General features: G+C 42.6%; 1 protein-coding gene across 8 annotated transcripts in view; it reads left to right on the forward strand.

The window, feature by feature from the left end:
* The window catches only part of TAFA4 (TAFA chemokine like family member 4), a 79,138-nt gene that overhangs the window by 19,301 nt on the left and 33,418 nt on the right, over positions 1–26,419 (forward strand). For 7 of the 8 annotated variants that reach the window (XM_051788835.1, XM_051788830.1, XM_051788831.1 and 4 more), the window contains exons 2-3: positions 12,459–12,594; positions 15,580–15,695. In XM_051788835.1, the coding sequence (XP_051644795.1) occupies positions 12,515–12,594; positions 15,580–15,695 (196 nt within the window). In that variant the 5' untranslated portion in view covers positions 12,459–12,514. Of the gene's footprint in view, positions 1–12,458; positions 12,595–12,816; positions 12,976–15,579; positions 15,696–26,419 lie in introns of those variants that run through there. The other variant, XM_051788836.1, reaches the window with a different exon arrangement.

A 26,419-nucleotide genomic window follows, 5' to 3' on the forward strand; every position in this document is an offset into this window, starting at 1 on the left:
GACCATGAGAGCAAAATTAGGGTGGTTGCACTCTCTAGAAAATGTCCTTTGGGTTTGGCTCACCAAACACTTTCTGTGAACAGAGGATGAATTTTGGCCATTTAGGGGAGGATAGAGATGGACAGAACTTCATCCATGGTTAAAAAATGAAATATTAGACTAAACTGACAGTAGATAGCTACGTGAAAATGAATAGGGTTTGCCTAGTGAATGGAACACCTCTAAATTAAAAGTTTGTACCTTTCTTTTTGGATGTGGTGGTACCCTCTGGTGAGTGAAGGTTCAGTTATCTGCAGCTTCTCTTGCTAATCTTGGCAAAAACACCTGCCACTGAGTGATTTTTTTCCTTTTTTTTTTTTTTTTTTTTTTTTTTTTAATTAAGGTTTCCATTAAAGTAGAAGACTTAAATTCCTGCTCTGGTCCCTGAGATGTAGCACATTTTTAATGACAGCAGTTTTTAATCTAAACCAGTCCTGTGACTGTCTTCGCTAATGGCCTTCCTCCAGCCTGTGTGACTGCCTTGCCTTGTGCCAGGCTGTGGAAATGTGTGCAATAACCCTAGAATTTGAATCAATGATGCAACCACTCCATAGGCCTCTTAAAAGATGTGTCTCACAGTGCAGGAAACTCAGGTGGGAACAGTTAAAGCGAGAGAGTTTCACTTTTGTGTTCCAGTTCATCAATCTTTAAAGAGACACCAGCAGGTCAAATGGGTCTAACACTGATCGATGTACAAGGAGAATCCCTTTCTAAAGGAATCACAATTCATCTCCAATGGGCAATTGAGAAATTAAATAAAAAGATGCAGCCACTGGGGTCCTGGTGGGGGAGAACTTAATTAGCTCAGCCCTCACATACTCTTTATTGAGTCATCCCTTGGAACCCATAACCCAGCCCGACCGGGTTTTTGCAGCCCATTATGTTTTTGTTCAGTGAGCTCTTACTGGGTCTGAGGACTTGTCTCTGACTAGTGCCTGCCATCAGGAAGGGCATCCCTGCTTGTCTTGGAGGACAGTTCCCTGCAATGTGAGAACAACCAACCACGTCTGTCCCCCAGTCTCTCACTGAAGGCTCCTTACTGTGTAACTGCATCTCAGGGACACACACAGGACACGGCCTGGTCACCACCTGAAGGGCAAATGTCTGTTGGTCTGCAGCTCAACAGCAGCACAGCAGGACAGCAGCAGCTGCCTCAGGACCTTGCTAAGTGCTCATGATTGCTCTTGTTCGAGTTACATTTGAGTTAGAAGCAGTGTACTAGTAAGGGTACCCATGGCAATAGTAAACAAGGCATGTTCAGGGTATATTTTAATGGGATTATTGGTTAGGAAAACTTCTGTAAGGTTGTATGTAAGATGAAGTGACTATTCAGTTGTGTATCTGAGGCATTTCATACCTGTTGCTAATTCTAATATAATTGAAATTTGGAGGTTGCTCTCTTTATTGTAGTTAAGTTTGAGTACCGTTTCCCCCAGGACAGAAATTTACAGCTCATTTACTCAAAAGTGGAAAAAATGTGTATTGTGGGGATCTGAAAGCCAAGGTTCTGTGAATAGTCAGAAATCAGAGAAATGGAAGACTTCTGCAATCCATTCCCTGAAAAAAAAAAAAGATTCGGCAGAAATATCTGAGTGTCCACCAAGGTGGCTGAAAATACTGATTTTTAATCTGATGCCAATATCCATAATATCATACAAGCTCAGGAAGCACAATCCAACCTCTGGCAAACAATATCTCATTGCTAAAAGATTGAACTAAACATGTCACCAAGTTAACTTTTTTCTCTGTGAATCTTGAGACTTTTTTTTTTTTTTCATAAAATCTCAGTTTCCTGGATGAAAATAATTGGAGAAGATTTTTCTTTTCTGTTTTCTAATTATTTTTTAAGAGAGTTAATAGCTCACCTGTAGCAGTGATGAGAAACTGATTAAAAGCTGATTGTTGTCTACCCTGAAAATAAACAATCAACAGTTTATTATTTTCCCAGATCTCATGTCTTTAAGGCACTCATAATTGCCTTCAAGTGAGGCACAGAAAGTGGGGGGAATCTCATGCTACATTTCCAACCCTGAGCATTTCAAAGCATAATCAAAATTATACTACTTACCCTTCCCCCTGCTCCTCCCATCAATCATGCACACGATCATGAAGAGGCCTTTGCATGAACGGAGGGGCAAGATAAAAGCAAAAATCCTTTCTAGGAAGACTGGGAAATGAAAGCCTGAATTTCAGCCTTCTCTGAGCTTTGTGAAAAGGAAGATTACCATTTTTTTCTTTTTTTAAAAAAAGCAAAGAAGAAAGTTTCTAGCTTTAGCCATGAGGAGGTTGTTACTCATTCAAAGCCTGGCTGTGGTCATACTTCAGCCAGAGAAACTGGCTGAGCCTCCTGTATGGAAACGTGCTGTTGGATCAGCTGTGACAGGCACTGGAAGGAGGAACCTCTGATGATTCAGGTGCCTGAGGGGGAAGTAACACCCTAACAACACCTACTAGTGTTTCTGAAGAGCAGTTACCAGCTTGCTGTGGCTGCTGCTCTCCTGTCCTGGACGGGAAAAGTATCTGGGACTGTTCTTACCAGTCCCTCAGCATTTTTTGAGGTTTGCTCCTTGTTCATTGCAACAGTAGCCAGAGCTCTACCTGGCTTCCTTGTGCCTGTGAAAGGATGAAAACAGCATCCAGCAGATGATTAACCTGCTCTGAACAGGGAGACCTTTTCCCCCTGTTGATCAATATGAAACTCAGGTGGGGTCTCTTTCCCTGCCTCCCAACTGTACTCTTGATGCTCATAGACAGGCTGCTGCCAAGCAGGTCAACTTCCCAGAGGAGTCAGGAAAGATGGTATGCAAGCAAGAAACAGAGAGGGCTGAGAAGGGACAGGGGAAGAGGCATGAAGGATTGGGCTGGAACAGGGAAGGATGAAGGAAATTCTTTCTGGAGGTGAGGAGCAAAATGTGATTTGTGGGACTTGTGAAATTCTCTTCCACCAGGGAAATAAGTCCCTGGTGCTGCTGGAAATGAAAATTGCTGAGAGTGTTACCTTATATATTTATATTGGGATTTGGAGTTTTTCTGGTTACAAAGGAGAAAAACAGGGTCCTGCTGGAGGGAGGTGGAGTCAGTCCATGTACAGACTGTGCACAATGCAGGTTCACTCTGTGTGATGGTCTGTGCTTCCATCCAGCATGATGTTACCCAACTACAGAAAAGTGAACACAACTCTGAGATTGGCTCTGAATATGCCAGGTTCATTTAACCTGAATCCAGACTGAATAAGATTGGGATCTCCTTTAAAGTGCAGTTGTTTATTGACCCAGCTCCAAGTCTTCATGCCACACAATTGGCTTTCTAACTTATAAGCAGTATTTTGCCTCTGTCATTCGATGATGTAACACTTTATACTTTTGATTAGCAATTCCTGAACTAGTGGGTCAGGAACCCAGTTCTGGAATTCTCCAATTCAATAGAGTAATGGTTTTCTAAAATAAATCTGATAAGCAAAGAATGTTTTTTAACACTGAGTAAAAGGCTCTGAACCCATAGCATCAAAGTTGGGTTAAAGCTCTTTGGCCTGTGCCTCTCCCCTCGTGTACAGGTTTAATTCTTCGTTATTGCCACAAAAGATTCTCCACAGGGCAGAATTTTAAACCAATCCCAAGCTGACTGTGTTATTTTGGTACCAAAATGGGAATACAAAAAATGTTACCTTTCAATTTGCTAGTAGTTCTTCTACATACTGCCCTGAGCCTGGCAGAGACAGCACAGCACAAGGTACTTTGCTATTGGCTTATGTAGTGGATAACACAGGTGTTAAAAAATGTGTGTTCAGCCCATAATTGCACTTCTGGAAATTTAGTGCTGTATTTATGAAATGCTTTGCCTTAGAATCTTTTAATAATTAGATAATGAGTCCCAAGTGGAACAATTATCTCATATACCCAGACAGTTGGGATTCTTCATCAGCCAGTGTGCATCCACAGCTCATCAAGCATGTTTGTGTTCTAAAAGCAAAACTGGCTATTCTGTGTTTTCCTCTTGGAGCATTTCAGGCACTGAAACAAAGGCAGAGACCAGGTTACATGGATGACACAGGAATGGACAGACACTGTTGCAGTCAGGACCTACTACAGCTTAGGGAAGCATGAGTGGACATGCTGTAACTATTTACTGTGAATGAGGTGTTTTTGGGAATAACAAGAGAATATAATATTCTAATGCAGTAGAACCAGAAAGAACCAAATTTGGTTGTATAAGGACCCTGAGAACCACCAGAAGGATATCTAAATATAGCATACACTGACCCACCTGCATGAAAAAAACCAACATGTGGAGGTTTCTTTCTGCTACAATTTTCCTCCACTAACCCCTGATTTGATGAGTGTCTGCGTTCAGGGTACTGGAGATGACACTGAACAGTGACTATCTACCTCACATATTCCAGCAGGTTTTTTTTGCTCCAAGGTATAAAGGAGATGGATTCCTGTTACATACCCCAAGCAAACATGTCATCCAACCCTGTGGAGGAAGAAGGGAGCCTTGACCACCCCACATGTTCATCCAATTGAATCCAGGCTTCAAGAGATTTTGATTGGCTTGTACCACTACTTTTCCACCCTTAGACACAGAAAGTTTCTCCTCATATACACCAATTAATCTGTGCAGGACACTGAATTTACTTTCATGCTATTTGCAGTAGCTACAGAGAGCCACTTCTTTAAATCATGCCCTTCTTTAAAATAAACCTCTTCAAGGAGACAGTTAGGTCTTTTCTTGACTAAACAAACACAGCTACTCCAGTCTTTCTTTACCACTTGCACTTGCTGACTCTCTTAATTTTCATGTTATTTCCCTGTGATTGCTACTTGTTCTTAGTTTGAATGGCCACCCTTAGTCAGTGATGATGTGCTTCTTGCACCCAGAACAGGTCTGGGACCTCCTAGTGCATCATCCACAGGCACAGATAGACATGAATTTTGCTCCTTCAGCCCTCCCATCCATTTGTCCCTCCTCTGAGCGATCTCTGCAAAATAACCTGCCAGCTCACCTGGGTCCCTGGTGAGTGGGAAGAAAGTTGAGTGACCTGTTCTATAGCAGGTCAGGTATCTTTTCACTCCAGGGAAGAAATTAAATTCCTCCGTCAGTTCAGGGTATAGAAAACAGTGTTTTATGGCTCAGGACAGTCTGTACAACAACTTCAGTGCTTTGCCACCTGGCAAGCAAAGTTTACAGTAGGGGAAAAGGTGTATTTGCTGTGCCTGGAACATCCTGCTGAAGAGACTTCCTTCAAAGACGTTTCTCTCCCCATTTTTTTAGTGTGCTCTCTGCTTTAGATGAGTACTGATCTGCTTCTGGGAGGTCAGCTGGGAGTGGAGCAGGGCACTGTCTCTGCTCTGCCTCCTCTTTGAACAGGGTTGAAGCAATTCCTGCTCTCCCTTGAACACAGTGCCTGAAGCCTGCCCATCTCTTAAGCAGGCCTTGCTCTGGGGGGGGGAAGATTTTGAGCTGCTGTGAGGGACTGAAAGTAGCTGGATAATCACAAGGAAAAATTCTTTCTGATAAAGATAGTTGAAAAGAGTTGAAATGCTGAGCTGTAATGAGATCTCCTGTGTTGGCTGTGCACATTGGTAAGTCTGTGCAACCTTAAAAATGAAATCTTGATGGTGATACCTCTCTCTTCAGGAATTTACTTTGGCAGAATGGTTTTTTAATGCTGAATGGAGAAAAGGGTCTATTCTGCCTCTGTTCTACAGGCAGAATAGCTGTACTTTACTCTCTGAGCAGTCCTGTTGGTCTTGGTGAACTTTTTGCTGGAGGAAAGATGAGAACTCACTTTGAATTGAGAGAGCAGATTCTAAAACGTTTTCCCAAAAATTAATTTTCTAAATGAGATTCTGTTTCATTCAGAGGATCATCTCATACTCAGAGATTATTCTTTTGGACTGCAAGTGATCAGTTATTTGTGCCAGCATGACTCATGTGCTTCATTTTCAACTCTAATTCTTGCTGTGCATATACAGCTGCAAGCTGTGAGTTCTGGTGACCACAGGTCCCCAGAATGTACACTGGAACTGGTGTATATGAAGAAGTTACTGCTTCCTTGCCTGGAAAGGACCTGAACTAGCCTCATTTCAAACTCCTCCCTATACTGTGTGGACTTAAGGTTTTGTGGCAGTCCTCTAGGTCTCACCTCCAGTCCCTCACTTGAATTTGTTTTCTGATTCTGCTGTTGCTGCTTCTGTGTGACCTGAGCTCTACTGAATCAAATTTAGAGTCCACAAACTCTCACTTCAACTGAAAAACCTTTCCAGAGATCATCCACTCACGTCCCTATTGTGACTCGAGCTATTAGCTAAGGAGGGCTGTGGTGTCTGGAGCAGAGAATTAGGGTGACTCAGGCATATTTCTCCCAGGACATCATCTTAACATGCCCACTACAGACAGAAGGTTTGTTCTCATCTTTAAAGGAGGTGGTGAGGACAGATACCGCCTAGAGAACTCCAGATGCTGCTGAAGACAGACTCAGTTCCCCCCAAACATGTGGCACACAGGATGTCTGTCTGTGTGTGGACGGTCTGGTGTGGTCGATACCTCATGCTATGTAGATATAATAGCAGTTCAATTCGTCCCTCTTAGGAGGCTGTAGGTTTTATTTCCTTTAGCTCTCATTTGGTATTGTTTTCTTTTCCTCCCCATCTCCCCCACTTGCTGTTAAGTGTGATTTTGAAATATTCCTGTGGAAAGGGCCAACTAGTGGTGACAGACTGAGCTGCCACCAGCAGAAAGTGATGTCTAAATGGAATGTGATGTTCAAAAGTTGCACATGAAGTGTGTTGGGAGTGTGCTGGGATCTGAGAGGTACTGGGCATTGCTGCAGTTCCCCCATGGTTTTTAGGATACCTGCCTGGCTTTCTCAAAAGCAAGGACGCACACTTGCAGCTTGCTGCCAGCTTGCTTAGCTGATTTTCATGCTGTCGAAAGAGTATTCTCACTTCAGTTTGCTGTGTGGAGCTCGATGTGACAGGGCCTCCCTCCCTCAGAGATACCTGCAGAGAAGCAGAAGAGTAGATGTTGACTCTGGGAGTAAAAGGGTCGAGGAACTGGGCCCAAAGAGTTTCACTTTCTTGCACTGAGGTTGGTCTTGTACTACCTTCCAGTACTTGAAGGGAGCTTACAAGAAAGATGGAGAGGGACTTTTTACAAGGACATGTAATGACAGGACAAGGAGGAATGGATTAAAAGTAAAAGACAGTAGGTTTAGATTAGATATTAGGAAAAAACTCTTTATTGTGAGGGTGGGGAGACCCTGGCACAGGTTGCCCAGAGAAGCTGTGGCTGCCCCATCCCTGGAAGTGTCCAAGGCCAGGTTGGACAGGGCTTGGAGCAACCTGGTCTAAGTGGAAGGTGTCCCTGCCCATGGCAGGGCGTTGGAATAAGATGAACTTTAAGGTCCCTTCCAATCCAAATCATTCGATGATCCTGTGATCCTACTACATGGATAACTTTGTGTCCTTCCTCAGTTTGCACAGTGCCTTCCCACCCGGTGTAACCCTTATTTGGTGTAAGGACTGGCAGAACTGAGGCCGTTAAAGACCTGACATGTCCCTGTGGGATGTGCCAGCTGGGAAAACAACAGGAATATATCATGAGGTACAAGCTGGAAGGTGCAGTGTTCAAAGAGAGGTTAATTAACTCTTGGAATAACTTGGCCGAGGTGGATTTACTGACACTTGAAGCCGTCAGATCAAGCTGAGTTTACGTGGCCTGATGCAGAGCTTTCTGGGTAAGGGTCGAGTGACTAAATTTGGAGTCCTAGACGCATAATTTCCCTGTATCAGTCCATTCCTGGGGGCTGACGGGGCTCCCAGAGAAGACCTGCGAGGAGCCCGTGCCCGTGAGCACTTCCCTGCGGTGCCCAGACCCCGAGGGGAGACTGAGCGGAGGGAACCTGTGACAGCAACGTGTTAATGTGATTAATGAGGAGCCCTAATTGTCGCGGACAGCCCGTGCCGGCGCAGGAAGCGCTACCGAGCGGCCCCGCGGCGGGCGGGGAGAGCATCCCTGGGGACCGGGGCGGTTCCGGCGGGGAACAATGAGAGGGGTTCGGCGGAGCGGCTGTGCGGACGGGATTTAATGAGATTTCCGAGTACTGACAAGAGCTGGAAGTGTTTAATAGCTCCGATTTAAATTATTCATGGCCGGGCGGGGCCGGGGCTGCGGGGGAGCCGCTGGGGCGGCGCGCGGCCGCCAGGGGGCAGCATCGGCCCGCCAATGGAGGGAATCCGTTTGGATGGAACCGGGATAACGGCCCTGGAACCGGGATAACCAACCTGGAACCGGGATAGTGATCCTGGAACCGGGATAACGGCCCTGGAACCGGGATAGCGATCCTGGAACCGGGATAACGGCCCTGGAACCGGGATAGTGATCCTGGAACCGGGATAGCGATCCTGGAACCGGGATAACGGCCCTGGAACCGGGATAGTGATCCTGGAACCGGGATAGTGATCCTGGAACCGGGATAACGGCCCTGGAACCGGGATAGTGATCCTGGAACCGGGATAGCGATCCTGGAACCGGGATAACGGCCCTGGAACCGGGATAGTGATCCTGGAACCGGGATAGCGATCCTGGAACCAGGATAACGGCCCTGGAACCGGGATAGTGATCCTGGAACCGGGATAACGGCCCTGGAACCGGGATAGTGATCCTGGAACCGGGATAACGGCCCTGGAACCGGGATAGCGATCCTGGAACAGGGATAGTGATCCTGGAACCGGGATAACGGCCCTGGAACCGGGATAACGGCCCTGGAACCGGGATAGCGGCCCTGGAACCGGGATAACCGCCCTGGAACCGGGATAACGGCCCTGGAACCGGGATAACGGCCCTGGAACCGGGATAGCAATCCTGGAACCGGGATAACGGCCCTGGAACCGGGATAGCGATCCTGGAACAGGGATAGCCATCCTGCATCCCGGGATAACCAGCCTGCATCCCGGGATAGAGACCCTCCATCCCAAAATAACCACCTTCCATCCCGGGATAACCCCCCTCCATCCCGGGATAACGATCCTCTATTCCAGGAAAGTGAGTCACCCACTCACGCCCGAAAGTGGCCGCGAGCCGAGGGGTAACATGATCACAGAATCACAGAATGCTTGGGGATGGAAGGGACTTGAAAGATCATCCGGTTCCACCCCTCTGCCATGGGCAGGGACACCTCCTGCTAGACCGGGCTGTTCCAAGCCCTGTCCAAGCTGGCCTTGAACAGTTCCAGGGACGGGGCAGCCACAGCTATGTAACACCTAGTCTAAATCTCTCCTCTTTTAGTTTGAAACCATCCCTCCCTGTCCTATCACTGATTGCCTGTGTAAAAAATTGCTCCCCCTCTTTTTTACAAGCCCCCTTCAAGTTCTATTGCTGAAAACCTGACCTGTTTATAGAGGTTTAGCCCTGAAATGTAGCTCTGGGCTAGCCAGTTTGTAGTGGGGGATATGGCCAAGAAGGTGTTCACTCTCTCTTTTCTTGATTTTTTTTTTTTTTTGTCTCTGGTTCCTCTTAAACTCAAATAGCAGCACTTTTCAAATACATACAGTGACCAGACTAGATCTTTTTTCCCCTCCCTTCTACGAAATGCAGATGTTGCTCTGTTTTCTCTTGTTCTCTTATTCAGTAGGAGGTAAGATTTTAACCAGGCTGACAGTGGGGTTAAGCTCAGGCAGGCAAATCCCCCTGTACAGTACATGGCCCTCAAACTGCTTTCCTCTTTCACCCATTGCTTTACAGAGAAGAGGAGTCTTTTGAGGGATGCACTGTTGTATTATAAGTGAGGAATTACTGAGAATGGAGAAATTAAAGCCTTTTAAATATTTAATGGAAGAAGGTTTTCTAAATTATTTAATAGCTTATTATGAAAGATTGCACAAAATGGTTTGGTAATTTATTCTTTACAGAAAGTAGCCTTAAGAAGCATTTTAAAACATGTAAATATTGGTAGGAAATGCACCTAATTTAAAACCCTATCTTATTCCTACTGTCAAAGGAATTATACAGCACCCATACAGTTTTCAAATAACTTTAAACCTTTATTGTTTCTGTTCTTGAAACACTTCTCTGAAGTGCAGAGGCACAGAGAACAGACTGTGCTGAGACTGAGGCACATCAGATCTGACCATGGCAATTCCTTTCAGATCCCAGAAGCTGTAGTCTTTGTTTTGGGCATGTGGATGCCCTAAATACTGACACAGGGCAGTTGTGTAGCCTCCGGGGCGACTCATGTGCAAAGCAGGAGCTGTTCATGGCCAGCCTAGGTGTAAATACTGAGAGCCCTTCCCCTCTCCAATTCCCTCTTCCTTCTTTTCTGTGTATTTAGTGGAGATGGAGATGGGATTCAGTTGCCCACTGACTAGTCATTGTATAAAATCAAATGAGCAGCTCTGCTTTCCAAAGTAATGCAGTGCCCTAAGACGAGGTAGAGACCAGCAGCAAACCCATTGTTCACAAAACACACAGAAAACATGGCTTTGCCAGAAAAACCTGGAATTCCTTTTACCCTTATTAACCAAGTGAGGCTCTTGCTTCTCTTCTGACCTGTCTCCTTTATTGACATAAACCACCTGACGTTGGTTTCAGGAGTTTGCCTTAATATCCCCTCAAACAACCCTATTTTTAAAAGAAATATCTCTGCCTGGAAGGCATCAGAAAGCCTCAAGATATGCTGGTGGCTGTATCATCTGTCACTTTTGCTGCTTCCATTTAATTAGAATGAGTTGGAATAATCAATATTTCCTTGTCTTTTACAAGTGTTTAACATGTGTTTACAGAACAGGTTACAGCAACTTTAGTGTTTACCTGTAGGTGCATCTACACAGGGTTTTATTTTCCTCTCTAATAAAAATTATGGAACAGATAAGCACTAAAACCCAGGTTAGTGTATTGCAGTATTGATTTCTGCAAGAGCATTGTAAGAATATATTTATCTACCTGTCCTATTATGAAATGGGTAAAAATGTACCACATAACCATTTCAGTCAGTCAATGCTATATTGAAAAGCCTCTTTGTTTGTTCTTCTCAATAGGCCTTTTGAGACACACTTTTTTTATTTTTATTTTTTATTTTATGTGTATTTGTGGAAGAAAGGACTAATACAGGATGGTAGTGCTTTTTCTTAAGGCATCTCTTTGTCCACATTTTGTTTTAATTACAACTGTTGTGTTTTGATTTTGGCTCACTCTGAAACTCCACATTGGAAAGCAAAGAGAGAGTAAAATGTGATTAATTATAGTTTGCTGGCCTGGCACCTCTTTAATGCCAGCAATTACTCTATTTTCTCATGGCATTCTGAACAAAAAGGAGCTGTTAAGGCCAGGCTGGACGGAGCTTTGAGCAGCCTGGTCTAGTGGAAGGTGTCCCTGCCCATGGCAGGGGGTTGGAATGAGGTGATCTTTAAAGTCCCTTCCATCCCAAAGCATTCTGTGATTCTATGAGTGCTTCTGAGAGGTGTCTGCCTACATGCTTTTATGACCCTAGAGATGCTTTGGCCTCCGATGTGGTGGTGTAATTTTGTGTTTCTTAAAAGCAAATTTCTAATTGATCAGAAGAAGAGTGAAATTAAAAGAGTGGTGGAGAAGATGAGAAAAGGTTATTGTCACCTCTCCGTAGTGAAGGCCACATTATTATTGCTCTCACAAATTGCACTGTGTCGTGCTTTCTATAGCAGAAGGTCAAGTTGCGCCCAGGGATAGAAGTGAGAGAACAAATATAAACAACAAAAGCAAAGAGACTCAAATGTCTATAAAAGGGAGTGTTTGAGCTGGTTATTCTGCGGAATGTGTGTCAGTACTGCTGCACAAGGGTCTCCATGTAATGATTTCAAAGGGTAACTTCTGGGTACAGGTGGGCTGGGTGTGAGAGGTGATGCTGGAAGCAAGGGGAGACAGAAGTGTCAGAGGGTGCAGCAGTGCATTGATCACACAAACACGCTCCTGTGGATGTGACCCTCTGCTCCTGAGGCAGCCACACTCCAGGGCCTTGGCCAAACCTTTATGAAGACAATGAAAGATTTTTTTCCCCTTTCTCTAATAATCTCTGGTTCATACTGTTAGAGGCTTTATGTAATCATGTGGAAATGTGTTTGCACTATGGTGGAGTCTTAGACCTTACAACTTTCACAGCATTTGGGTGGCAAGAGGGCACATGGTTATAAAGCCCCAGCAAGCTGCATGTTCTGTTTGTGATTCCTAGTACAGTGAACTCTGCCTTTAGTTAATGCAGTGATAATTCAGAGCTGCCTTACCACAATTTCTCTGTGTTCTTGGAAAGAACAGAGCAATACAACTGCTGTCTTCTGCCCTGGATTGCACTGTAGATGGCACTGTGAAACAATGATTTTGGTTGCGGAGATGTATTTTACAGCACCACTCCAGACGTTAATTGCAGTGTAATATGACTTTCTTTCTAGGTCCCCAAAGTGAAAGAAAAATTCTGAGATGCAGAAAGTCTTATTTGCTGCCGCAAATGGGAATCTGGAATAACTATGAAAAACACACTGAAATAATTGTGTTTGACTGGAACAAAATTCTTACAAAGTCCCCAAGGTAAGAGCACTTTTTATCTTTCAAATGACACTGAAGATTTGCTGTTCTGGTGAGCAACAATATCCACTTGAATCCAATAGAGAATGAAGGCTTGACATTTCTGGAAGCAGCAGCCCACTGACGCTGAAGGGCTCAGCACCCCTTGCTGCATCTGTCTGCCAAATTTCATTTTTCTCCTGCCTTTTCAAAGATCTTCTTGTATTTCTTTGCATTAGCAGGTTGAGAACTTGAGTCCTGTCTACCTGCAAGGCAGACCAAATTCTGAAAATATATCATTTGTATGGTACTGGATGCTTTTAGCAGCCTTTCAGTTTGGATAGAACTAAGTTGATGCTTGGTAGTGATACACTTATTCCTGGACTTGAATATTCCTGCAAAGGGGTAAGGTTACCCTGTTACCCTGATGAACCCTGGTTTCACATTCCCTGTCTAACATCACAGCATGGCTTCATAATCTGGGAAAGCTTTTGAAATTATTTCAGCACACAACCATTTCTACTGAGACCAGTTTCGCTCCTGCAGTGGGAACAGTGGGAACACCTGAGTTCACTTAATTGCTGAAATAGCAGCTGATAAGCACACAGTGCATGATTTGAGACTAAATACCTGTCCCTTCCATTAACTCCTACCAGTAATGGCACGTTCAAAGTGCCTGATCTGTGGTATTTAATTCCCTGGGTTAAATCCTGCTTTCAGTCACACCTCAGGAAATCTGTAGGAAAGTTCCTGCCTTTGTTATGATACCACAGAGTGAAACCAGAGCTGGAGTCTCTGCTATTTGGATCAGATTCCAGTGTTTGCATTTAGAGCAACAGACAGATGGGATTGCAGGATGAGCAGATGATGACATCCTATTTAGTGATAACTGGTGCACGAGCTGCAAGCTCATGTATGTTTCTCATGGAGAGAGCAAGAAAACTTAGATTAAATTCATCTCTCTCCTCAAGAAAATGAGGTTCAGTTACCTGGGAAAGAAATGGTACATTGATTTCAGAACTTACTAGGCAGTTTTCTTAGGCTAATATTGGATCACCAGTAATAATAACATTTATGCTGTTTTCACAGTGACTCAATCCCATTAGCTGCAGTGGCATTATGTGGTTCAGCTGGATGCAAGAGGTGAATTAGGTTCAGCTGCTCTGAATTAGCCTGGGAGTGCTCCATAAGAGGGCACTCACAGGGTAGGCAAGGACTAGTGATGTCTTTATTTTCTGAGCTGTAAAAGATCCTCAGTGTGTTCCTTCCTGTACTGGTTCATTTGCATTCAGGGTGGCAAACCTGGGCTTGAGATGGAGCACCTTCTTAAAGCCAGAAAAGGTACCACATTGTCAAATCAGTCCTTAAAATGTGGATCCTTTACATGTAATCTTTGCTTTCTGAGATTTGTAGACATGGTGAGCTCTTTATTAACGCTAGTTGTGTAATTTTTAAAAGAAGTTTGTAGGCTGGAGTAAAGTCTATCAGGACAGCTGAAGATGCTGGGGTTTGCACCAATGTGTAAAACAGTATTTGTTGCTAAGATATGTTTATGTGCAGCAGACTTTTTGTCTCTTAATTTTTGGTATTAGTAAGCACTTTTGTGATTTGTTTGGGCTTTGTTAAGATTCACAATAAGAGAACAATATTGCACAATATTGTTTTACGAAGTGTGAAAGTGAAACTTATGCAAGCACTACTAAATGAGGAAACATGGCCTTTGCTTTGGTTTTGTTTGTAGATGTTTATCGAACTTAAACAACATTCAAGTGCTTCACCTGGCTGTGACAGTAGAGCTGTCTAAGGCATGAATTGTTTCTTTTTTTTTTTTTTTTTTTTTACTATCCCTATATTCAACAATTGAATATTGGGTTAACTGAATAGTCTCTGACATTTTTAAAGATAAACCGATAAACAAATTATTTGGCACATACTTGGAAGAATCAGAACTGGAATCCACAGGGGGAAGAAGTTCCCAAAGGACTTTTTGGTGCAAATAAATATGCTTGTGATAGGCTTGTTGAAATCCCAGTATACTGATTCCCTGCACACTAACATCACTGCTATGAAAGCAGTATTTAGTTCAATTTATGCAAATCTATAAATTGCCTTTAATTAATTTGATGTATTCCTGCTTACAGAATTTGCTGAAAGTGTGAAACGTGGTATCTAAGGGTTCAACTACATAATGCCTGTTTATGTATCACACAAGTAATAAATCACCATAACTGAGTTTAAGAAGATGATTAGATTCCCTTTCTATATGATGAATGGCAAAACATAAGCTATTGAGGGATTTAATTGTAGATATTTGCCGAAAAATTACTGAGGATTTGTGATCTTAGGTCTAACACTAAGACTAACAACATGCACTTTCTTTAGAACAAGTGTTTTCTGAAATGCAGTTTTTAACACCCTGGCAGAGAAGTGAGTCCTTGCATATTTGCCTGAGGTGCTGGTTTCATGAGTGTTTAACCCTCAACAAACCTACTGGAAAGGAAAGCTCACAGATGTTGTGTGACTGGGAGGCCCAGCCAGTTCCTGCACAGGGCTACGTGGGAGCTGGTACCTTTAACAAATGTGTCCTGAGAAATGTTGAGTAAAAATGACATTTTTTTTCTATGATTGGGGCAAGTGCAGTTTAAAAATAGTAGCGCAGCTTATAAATATGTATATTTACATTTGAGTGTGGAGGGATCTTAATAAAAAACAACCCACCCTTTATCTCAGATTCATAGAAATGTATTGTGCTCATAATGTGTTATTATAAATACGTGTTTGTGGGTAATGTGATGTGTGATAGACATTGTTTTGCTTCTAATTATGAAACAATATTAACAAATAACTGATGCCAACTAAATCATGAATATGATTTTGTCACTGTTGTCTTGTAATAAGCCATATTGGTTAATCTTCAGCATCGTCTCAGCTTTCCTTCCCCACATCATTTTTATGTTATTCCCTACATACATTGCTCTTTCACTCAACTGCTTCCTTTTCTGCCTCCAGGATGAGATTCTGTGCCAAATCAATGCTTCTCTCTGAGTGGCTCTTTCTGGTCTATGTGTTAATGGTCTGCTGTAAATTGTTGTCCGCCTCTAGCCACCATCCCCGGGGGCACACAGGTAGGAGCTTTTAAACTCATTATGTGCTACTGAGACCAATTAATACCACTTGCAGCATGCTAGAGCCCACTTTTTAGCAATGGATAATTGATGAGGCTGTTGACAGCATGTTATAATCAGTGCAATAGGTTAAAAATATAACACCAAGAAAAAAAAAGTTATTGTAAATTTTCGTGGTTTCTCTCTAGTAATTTTATGTACTGAAGCTCACCAGACAGGATTTTTTTGAGTGACTTCATGACTGCTAGGACTTTGGGATTTGTTTGTGTCATTTTGCTTTATCTGTATTGGGATTTGTTTGTGTCATTTTGCTTTATCCGTATCCGAAGACATTTTGAAATGTATCTTTATCTTCTCCCTCTTAATCCTGTCGTTATCAACTGACTTTACAGTGGTGTCATTGGCTTTGGTGGGCAATAGATCAAAGCCTTCAGACTTATCTTAGTCAGTTCTTTCACTGAGTAACACAAATTCTGAACAGTGCTTTAGACCAGCTTGTGATGTGCTCCTTCTTTTCCTAACTTGCATAGTGAGGCAACCAGAAAGATCTTGCCTTTAAGGGGATGTACTATTGTAGTAGGGAATTATCTATCAGGAACAATGTGTTATCACATTACAAGTGACTGAAATAGCTCAGAAAGCTGGGTTGGCTTCATGGAGAGATATCAGACTGAATCTCTGGAGCCACATCTCTGTTAGGATCATGCAGACACATCAGCTTGAAAGCAGAAAGAGAGAGAGATGTACCTGTGCCAGTGAAAAGGTATCTGTGCAAGTCCTAAATAAAAGGAGATAACTGTGCTAAGATTGTGTCACCTTTGATCCCAGGAGGGAGATAAATTAACAAAATACCTCTTTGAGCACCACTTCTCAGGAGAGGCCAAAAGCCTGACTGCAACACCATGATGATGCCTGTATTCTCAGCACCATAGTCACCTTCATGGTGGCTTGGGGACTTCAGCAAGTGTTGCTGTTTGTGATGCAGTCTTATTCTTAAATTAGTCCTAGAGTCCTTATGTAATGTTCTTAGCTCTGAGCCAGACTCTTGTGGTTCCAGGTCTAATGTTAGCATCCACTCCAGCTCAGCACTAGGAAGTGGGGATGCATTTCTTAAGGCTCCATCCTCCAGATGAGACAAACTATTGATCTCTTTCCTGGCTGCTTCAAGTGGTCATCTAGGTGGGAGCTGAAGGCTCCTCACGTGCTCTCCAAAATGTCTTCAGTCCTGGCAAGCAGGACTGACTGCCCTGCACAGAGATGCTCTGTCTGTATCTCTGTGCTCAGAGCACATCAGCAGTGGGTGTCTCTGACAGCAACCAAAACCACCTCCTTGCCTCACCCCATCACCAGCTCTGTGTTCCCAGGTGCTGTGCAGCACTTGTATGTGTTTGCTATAAAATGCAATCACAGACTATGGAGAATAACTGGAATGTTGTAGCAAAAGCCCAAGGAGTGATTCCAGCAAACGCAGTGTTGGAGGAGGATCCGTATTACTGCTTTGCAGGGATCTTTTATGGAAACTAGTTCAATCACTTCAATGAGGAAGGGGGTTTATGCACAGTGACAAGTTAATTAGGCCCTCTTGACCTTTCCTGTAAACAACTGCTGCTTAGCAAAGCATTTCAGAGCTGACTACACAGAAAAGCCTGGAGAACAGCCTTCTGCAGCTTTTGTCATTTAGGGAAGAGTCTTGTCAGAGGGAATGATATTTTTGTCTTTTCAAGATGCACTTTGCTTTTGTAATTAAGGGAAATACCCGTAATAGAGCGGTAGTGATTTTGTGTTGTGGGCTCATATGATGAACACTTATTATGTATTATGTAAATTATGACAATATTTTTTACATAACGTTTCAGAATGCTTGACTGCCTACCTGTAGTTGACACCAGGAATTCTTTCCACCGTATCAAAGAGGTTCCATAAAACACAGTCAGGCTGCTCGACTGTTAAGCAGATTTGTGCACTGTGATTTCTCTGGGAGGCTAAAGAAAGGTTCTGCTCTTCATGACTAGTTTGGTCTGATTGTGGAGTTATTTTTCAAATGGGTACCCTTGAAGCTGGAGCCTTCATGCACCTTTTTAGACTATGGTGTCTTGTTCTTCCCCAGATGTGAGTTTCCCTCATGCCATCCCCCATCCCTTTAGGGTTCCATGTGGTAGATGAAACAGTCATCCCATTTTTGATTCTCCAACTCTCTATGTCTGACACTTGGTATCATAGAACATTTAGAGGGCTTGAGGAGCTCTCCTCAAGGGGCCAGTGTTTCCCAGTCTTACCTTATCTTTGCTGTTTGACACAACACCTAAATAGACCTTCTAACATATGATCAAATCTGTGCTGGAATCTGTTGTTTGAGCAAGACGTGTCCTTGTTCGTCAGGAAAACAAATAATTCAGAGCTTTCAGCACAACCTGTTTTGTGGAAAGCAAATAATTAGCCTCATTTGTTTAATAAAATTAGCATGTTCTTGGATGGCAATCGAGATAAAATTTTTACAGTCGACAGGCAGCATTAACACTTTTCAAAGTAAAAGGTCCTGAAGCACATAAGAGGGATGAATTCAAGCTTTGGGTTTGACAAATGCTTTGTCTGGTGTGCCTTGGATCAAGCAGCTGTAACCTGACAGGTACATGCTGAGGTGGGATGCTGCTTATGAGGCAGGAGGTGCTGAGCCTGGGATACTTTAGGGGGAGCTGGTTTTTAAGAACATGTTGTGCCTGCTCCTGGCAATCAGTGTGTCTCAAGTGATGTGCTTGACACCATCAGTGCCTTTGAATCAAATGCGTACTCACTACGGCCAAGAAACTGTATTAACTAAGAGCAGACAATAGAATTTAAGATGAAAATGAAGATTGACTTTTTCTTTTCAAAATACTACCATTTTTAAGGAGCCTAATCCAATAAAAGACAATTATTGACTTGGGTCATGTTAGATGGTGCCTGAAAGAATAACATTCTACAGCTGTCTCTGCAATATTCAGGCAGGAACAGAGACTAGATCTTAAGGACCCAATAACCATCTTGTTTCTGAGAAGTGGGAGAGAACACCACTGAGCAATCCCTTTGACAAAGGAGGCCTCTTCACTGTAATAAAGTGTAAGGCAGACCTGGTTCTTTCTTTTGTTCTGTGAAATATTCACCACCATCAAATGACTGGTAGGGGAGAAAGAGACTGTTCAATCCTCCCAGGCAATCCTGCCATTGCTTTGCAGAAGTTTGGATCTCAAGCCCAGCTTGGAGGATGTAGCCTATTTTTAATTGGAACACTGTAATTGCTTTGACTGGCAGAGTTAACCAGGCAAAAGGTAGGGAAGAAATGTTCCTTCTCATTACCATTGGATCATTGAAGATGCTGCTTATGCAGATTATTCCAGCACCCTCCCTGTACATCTGTGTGGAGAAGACAAGTCAGAATGTTCGTCTGACTGTTACTCTGAATTGCTTTTCTGAAGAGTTTTTCTTTTGCACTAACAATAGCCAAGGGAAGCATAAGCACCAACCTTACTATAGCTCTTGGGCAGTATTTCAGGCTCCTGGACTACCTAATACCAATATAATGATCAATTCTATGCTGTTCTGGATGAAGCAACATACATTTACTAGCAGAAAACATTTGTTTCCACCTCACTGCTGTAAGTCAAAATCCACAAATGAAGCAGCATTGAAAAGACACTTTGTCAGGTCAGCTCACGTGGAGGCTGGACTTGCAGAACATCAGTTGGTACTGCCAGCTGAGCAGTTTCTGCCATGAATTACCAGTGCAGCTTGGCTTTTTTGAGGCTGCTTGTTTTACATGGTGCTGCTCACCTGAAGTGCTTCCAGCTGCCTGCTGCTTGTTGAAAGGTCTAGATTTTTGAGAATTCCATTATTATTAATATGCCTGGAATTCATATATTTAATGAACATCTGTAGCTTAAAGCAGAGCCAAATTGGTTCACATTTCCCTTTTCTTTGTGATTTCAAGTGAAGAGTTCAGTGATAGCCAGAATGGTTTGCTTGCTCACTGCAGCTGCAGGATGATGCAGATCACAGGGATAAATCACGGTGTGTGGGTGCACTGGGACAGCTTGGTCTTTTAGCCATCTGGAAGAATAAGTAGTAATTTTGTTTCCTGGAGTTTTCCCCTTGTTGCATCACAGACAGTTTTATTTATGGGCTTATCAGAGGTTAAAAGGGAGAGGTCTAAAATTGGCAGTGGCAAGCAAATATACATGACCCCACCAAACCTAGTGACCCTTCTAACACCCTGGGACATACACACCTCATGGCCTCTGGTAGGGAATGAGGGAGGAACAGCAGCCAGAATAGGTAAAAGCTTGATGAGGTGTCAGTGTGGGGTGTGTTATCAGTCATCAGGTGATGAAGAAATGAACACCAGAGTTCCCCTGAAGGATGAATAAGGAGTTCAGTGGTGCTGTTGGACTGGGCTCAGGGGCTGAGTGGCAGCTGGGCGTGTGTGATTATGGGAACATCCAGCAGAAGGTTGTTCCTTTATGCACAAAATAGCAGCTCATGCTGAGGAATGTATCAGACACTGGTTTGGTCTGCAGCACCCTCCAAACCTGCTTATTCTTTTAACTCTGAGTGTGAACTGTCATCATCAGCCGGAATTCAGACCTCTTGATTATGCTTTTGGTTTCAGGTGGTCCTCTAGCAGACTGGATTGTTCCCCATCAATAGCAGTTTTTCACAGCTTTAAGGGCTTTTTTTCTCTACTTTCAGAACTTTAGGGACAGATTCTGTCCCCACTGGAGTCAGAGGAAAAATTCCTTATTTACACAAGCTCCAGGATTTAATCTGCTTAAGGGAAAACGGTGTGTCTGAAAAATGAAGTTTAGTGTTAGAAATATTGCTGCTTTCAAGGAAACAGGGAAACCAGAAAACTCAGTCTTCCTGTTCTCTATTTTTGGTTTGGAACGTCATTCTTCCTAGCAGTGCTGTTTGGCAGCCACGGGCTGGATTCCCAGTTCCACCAGAGGGCCCTGCAAGGCCATGGAAGGGGCTCCAGCACGAAGCCACTGCACTGATTTAAACCCCAACTCTGCATTTTGCTAACTAAAATTATGAGTCCTTTGTATTTCAACGGGTCAGACATGGTTACTGCACAATAAGCTTTAGCCCTTTGTTCTATTTAACTCCTTTTATGTCTTAATGTTTTATTCAGTGTGCTATTTATGTGGTTTATTATCCAGCTTCTAAATATAGGGCTACTACAATATACAGCCCTGACTGTAATCTTTTCAAGTAATAAGGTAGGGAAAGCAATTCAGTTGAGAAATAGGTTCCCTTTAAGTCAAAAGGAGCAGAATTCTCTCTGTGAAGTTTGCTTTTGAGGAGAAAAAAACCCAAACACATAAGAAATTCTTATTATTTTCTCTTTTTATTTTTCTTAAACAATGATTGGAACTCTTTATATATATGACACCAAGTCAGTGTTGATTTAATCTTTTATAGGGTAAAATGTAGCTTCTGGTGTCATTTTTCATGAATGTACACTGTGAGTGGAATGTGATTGTATATGAAAAGATGTGTATATTCCAGGGAGATGGGGTGGAGGAAGATTACAGGCAAACCAGTGAATGAGCAGGTTTTGTGTCAGATTTCACTGTTTCAAAAGTGGGGGGGACAAGTTCTGTAACTAAAATAAGATGGAGTCTCATTTAATACAAATACTGAAGCCCAGTGTATCAACCTGTAGAACAGGAGGCTGAAACCAAGCTCTTTCCTGCAGCATCAAAGTGACCTTATTTTAAAGCTATTGGGGAAAAGAATGTGAAAATACAGCCTTTATTTTATTTATTTTACATCGACAGCATCATTTTTTTATATAGCTGCCATCTGCAATAAATGATAATCTTTATATTCCATTGACCAAAATTATAACCAGGAAAGCTTTCTTTACTCTTTTCTTCTAAATGTACCTTTCCCAAAGTTAGAATTGATAATAGAAAAAAAATTTTCATTGAAAATGGTTAGGCTTGTGTTAATATGGTCAGAAAGAAATGATCAGATAGGTGTAAATCCACAAATAAAATGGAAAATATCTTGTCCTCAGTGTTCATTTGGGTGAAGTGATGCAACAAAAAGTGGAACATGCTTTGTTCTGGGTTTACATGGAGGTCAACACGCAGAGTCCTTGGGAGGATGGATACTTGAGTGATGAAGGCAATAGATTGAAATATAAAGGACTTGCATTGAATTCTTTGCTCTGAAATGATTAAAAGACCTGCCTAAGATGAAGTCCTGACCCCACTGAAGCAGGAGGTTGTGATTCTTCTGTGATTTAGTTTCCAGCCTACTCCGGATATGTCATGTGGTTTTTGGTCCCAGCAGAAAAGTTAGACTTCATAGTTATGACTTTATTAACGCTTAAGCCAGTTATTCTTACAGAATTCATCATTCAGTGCTTTGCAAATCACTGCCATTTTGAGGGATGGAAAGTGCTTTAGGGCCTGTTCTGCTATTGATCGGCTCGTCTGTGCTCAGTGCCTGGGCTGCACTGCCACAGCCTTACAATTACATCAGTTGTGATGGCAGCACAGAGCCTGTCCCAAACTTACAGTCCCATTTCAATGGAATTGTAAGGCCTTTCATCCCAAATGAGTGGCTGCACAGGCTTGAATAAAAGTCCATGGAAATGGGTAGCAGTTTCTGTTGACTTGGTGACTTCAGCTCCGTGTCTGGTTTTGTCTGTGCTGCCAGGGGAAGCGTGGCTCAGAGGCAGACTAGGATGTGCTGACCCACTGTGTTGGTTTTCCTTTGCCTGGCTATAAGTGGGTACAAAACATTCACCCTGTATTTAAGAGCAGGAAATTAGTTGCCATCCTTGACTGTAGCATCCAACATGCCCCACCTGTGCCCAGTCCCCTCAGACCCCATGAAGAAGTGCTCAGCTCTGCTCTCGTGCCAAGCACAGTGTTTTCCCCTGCCAGAGAAGCTGCCCTTTGACTTGAACTTTATGGTGTTGATCTGCCTGGTTTCAAGGACATGTTTAAGCAAGCATTTCTTCTTGGGAACCAGAAAATGTTTAATTAATAATGGAAGAACCTGGAGATGGAGTTTTTTTATTCTTTACTAACATTTAAGTGTTTTGTTGGCGGAGCACCTCTGGATTGCTGCCGGTAGCCCTTTGCTGCCTGTTTTTCAGTGCTTGGCAGCATTCTTGCATTCCTTCAGGAGAGTGACAACTGATAGTGGACAATGGATTTCTAAATCAGGAGATTAAAGATGTCTTGTAGGGTTCAGCAAGGTAATCTCTCCTCATCAGACTGGAGATGGAAGCTGCACCTGACATTCATTATCTTCCAGCGTGGCAATCTCTAATACCTCCAGAAATGACAGAAGTTATGAGTGGAGAATTCTAGGATCAACAATTCTATTGCTTAGCATGTGACCAGCCTTTATTTAATTATTTCCTTTCTTCATTTCCACCTTTTTTTCCCCCCCGATGGACATCATCCATATGCCTTGCAGTCCAGTGATGACCAGTAGTCTTCTGACTTGTATTGTTACTTTAAGACATAATGAACACATAAGTCTGAGGCAGGGTTTCTCTTAGTGTTATTTACTGTTTGCATCTTCCTGATATCAGTTCTGTGTTTCCTTAAAGTAGCATCTTAAGAAGCAGTGAATATTTTGGAATAAGCAGAATTCTTTTACTGTCTTTTTTTTTCTTTTTGGCACAGAGACAAATTGTTGCAAATTAGCTCGTGTGGAATGGCAGGATCTCTGTGTAGCAGATGAGGATTGTGTTAGCAGCTATTTGTAAGGTGTTGCATCATGTTGGATGTTCTTGCCTGACAGCAAAGTGAGTGATTGTTACCCAAAATCTAAATGTATCAAGGTAGTCTTTTGTGTGCATCTCATTTTCAGGTTGGGTGAAAAAGCTTTCAGCATTTCTTGTGCTCTCTTATATCCCTTCTTCTATAGTTCCCTTTTCCCTTGGGAGAATTCCCTCTATATAGCAGGAAGTAAAGTTGACAAGGAGCACACTGTCCTTCCCGCTTCATGCTGTCCCTGGATTGTCCCTGGATGGGACACAAAGATGAGGGGGTTCAAGGACTTGAAGGTTGCATTAGCCCTCTTGGTTAGAGAGTGAGTATCTTTGAGCAACAAACAGCACAAAAGGGGAGAGAGGAACAGCGTGACAGTCCCTCACTCTATAACTATCACCTTTGTAAGGCACCCAAATGGATCCAGAGCTTTTCCTACTTCAATGTCCAGCACAATGAAAGACAAAACCTCTTAAAAAAGTGCATGGAAATACCTATTTTCCTTATAAATATGTATTTACATGTCTTTTATCTATGCTACGTGCCACACACAATTTCAAAGTATCAAGGCTTTCTGTCACATTTCCCCCCATCCCACTGATATGTTGCACTGTCTGGTGATATATTAAAAAGTATATTGAGGGACTGAAAGTTATGGAACCAGATTATTGCACTTCATGAATAAGCAATAGTTGTGCAAACGCTCTCTCTGCCTCATTTTTGATTGAGGCACAATAAATAACTTGTCCAAAGGAATGGTACCTGTTTTCTTCTGGCTTGCCATGTTGAGAAGGTGCCCTCTTGAGAGGGTATAAGAAGGAAGATCTTAAAACTGTATGTCATCACTGACATTTGCTACTTACTTAGATTGTCTTTAGAAAATATAATTTAATGAAAACATTAAAACCAAGTCAAAATTTAATTTAAGGAAAGTGAAAATTATGTCAATTGGCATAACTCATCCCAGCAACATGAATGTCTGGCACAAGCTGTGAATATGCTAAAGATTTCTGTCTATTGAGTCCTTTCAGCAGATGTTGGTATTCCTCCAAGTGGAAAAAATAAACCAAAACAAAAAAAACCCCTCCAAACTCAATCAACTGAAATTTCTCATCTAAAAGAGTTTGAATGTAGAAAGAGATCCCCTCTGTTCTCTTCATGCACCCTGTTGGAGTTGGTACTATTGGGTTACCAAGGAAAAAAAATGTAACTGATAATTTTATTTACAGAGTATCTAAGTGCATCTTGCTTAAAAAAGAAACCTGATTGCTCTGGAAGTTGTCTTTTGGGACTGTCACTTGCTTGACTGCGTGTTCAGATGAGTTGTCTGGTTCTGGAAGTGCCTGCTGATAATAGAGTTTAATAATTTACTTGTATTGAGTTAATTTTTCAGATTTTGTTCTTCTTCCAAAGTTTCAGAAATGAGAAGGGAACACAGTAAAATCTACTATCAGAACTATGCTTGGATTTTTGTGGTTGTTTGAACTGTGTAGGGAAAAGCCCTATTTTGACATTTCAGTTGGGAATACTGTAACAGATGTTTTATATTTCTCCCTGCACCAGACATTATTATTACTGGAAATATAAAAAAAAAACTGCTGCCCTCAGCAAAATGTAATTTACTGCAAGGGATGCTACAGTCCCCAAACAAGGAGCCAAGATAATTAGTCTACAACTGACAAATAAGTCTGCTATGCTAATGTAGTGAAACATCCTTTTATCAGACTGTATCACATGGTAGTTTGTGCCAAGCTAGAGAGAAATGAGAGTTTACTCTGAAAACGTGCCCTCTTCTGGGGGAACAAATCTAATCCAGCAGTGACTATGCAAAGCATTTTTCTGACCCTTCCCCAGTATCAAGGGATTTGGATTAACTGAATTCTGGATCAAAACCAAGACCTGAGTAGGGGTTTTTGCAAAACCGTTTCCATTTTTCTTTGTGCTGAAACAAGAACTGCATCAAAATGACATTAAAAAGAACTATGGCTGCAGAATGACCAGTTTATCAGGTGATTCAGCATTCTCTCTGTATTGCCTCTCAAAAAACCCAAAAAGGTCTTTGCCCCCAGATTGGGCAGTCTAAATGTGATATATGCTGGAGTAACTCCTTTGGCAGCCAGACTCGCTGAAACCAAAGCAATACAAGGTGTTTTTTCAGCAACATGAGCTGCTTTACAAGAGAAGTGTGATCGTTCACATTTAACAGAGGGGGCTGAAACACGTGTGCATGGTGAATGTTTCCGTGTCTTGGGAGCAAATTGGACTCGGTTGCAGAACAGAGCCAGAGGTCATATTTAGATTGCCTTGCCTGGGACTTGTTGGCTGGGCTACTATTTATGCAAACAACACAGAGCAGTACTTAAATACCATCATTGCACTGTGCTGGCAGCTACAGCAAAGGTACACACCTGTCAGAGCTGACAAGTGACTGGTAAGCTCCTTCCCGAAATTATTTCCAGTGTTTCTTGGTCCAGAGTCTGTCAGCTGAGTTGGTCAAAAAGCAGTGCAAAGGAATGGCATTTATTCTTACAGTTATCAGCTTTTGCTCAGTGTATTTTTTCTTTTTTTAATGGGCTATGACATGAGCTTTCATTCTGAGATCTGTTAGGCAATAAATAGTATTAACGAGGTCATTCCTTGATCAAGAGAAAACTGCAAGATGTGTAATGATAAATGCAGTCAGTGGATAAGCAATGGAAAGAGGTCTGGTTTGTGACAGCATCAGCAGAGGGTTGTACTGAGACAATGGATATTTCTAATTGCCACTGCTCTTGTATCAGTGTGTCCACTAAGAACTGTGCCACTTGCCTGTGGGGATGGGGGATCCTTCTGTCTCAGGTGAGTGATGTGATAGTACAGTCACTGTGTATGAATCAGCTGACCCTCGTTTCATGGAAAGCCCAGGTAACACCAAGGTATCTGGAGTGGAGGGGCAGCATGTACTGACCTCCA

Source organism: Manacus candei, unplaced genomic scaffold, assembly GCF_025592945.1.
Source record: "Manacus candei isolate 608988 ecotype Guabito, Panama unplaced genomic scaffold, ASM2559294v1 h1tg000025l, whole genome shotgun sequence".
Lineage (NCBI taxonomy): Eukaryota > Metazoa > Chordata > Aves > Passeriformes > Pipridae > Manacus > Manacus candei.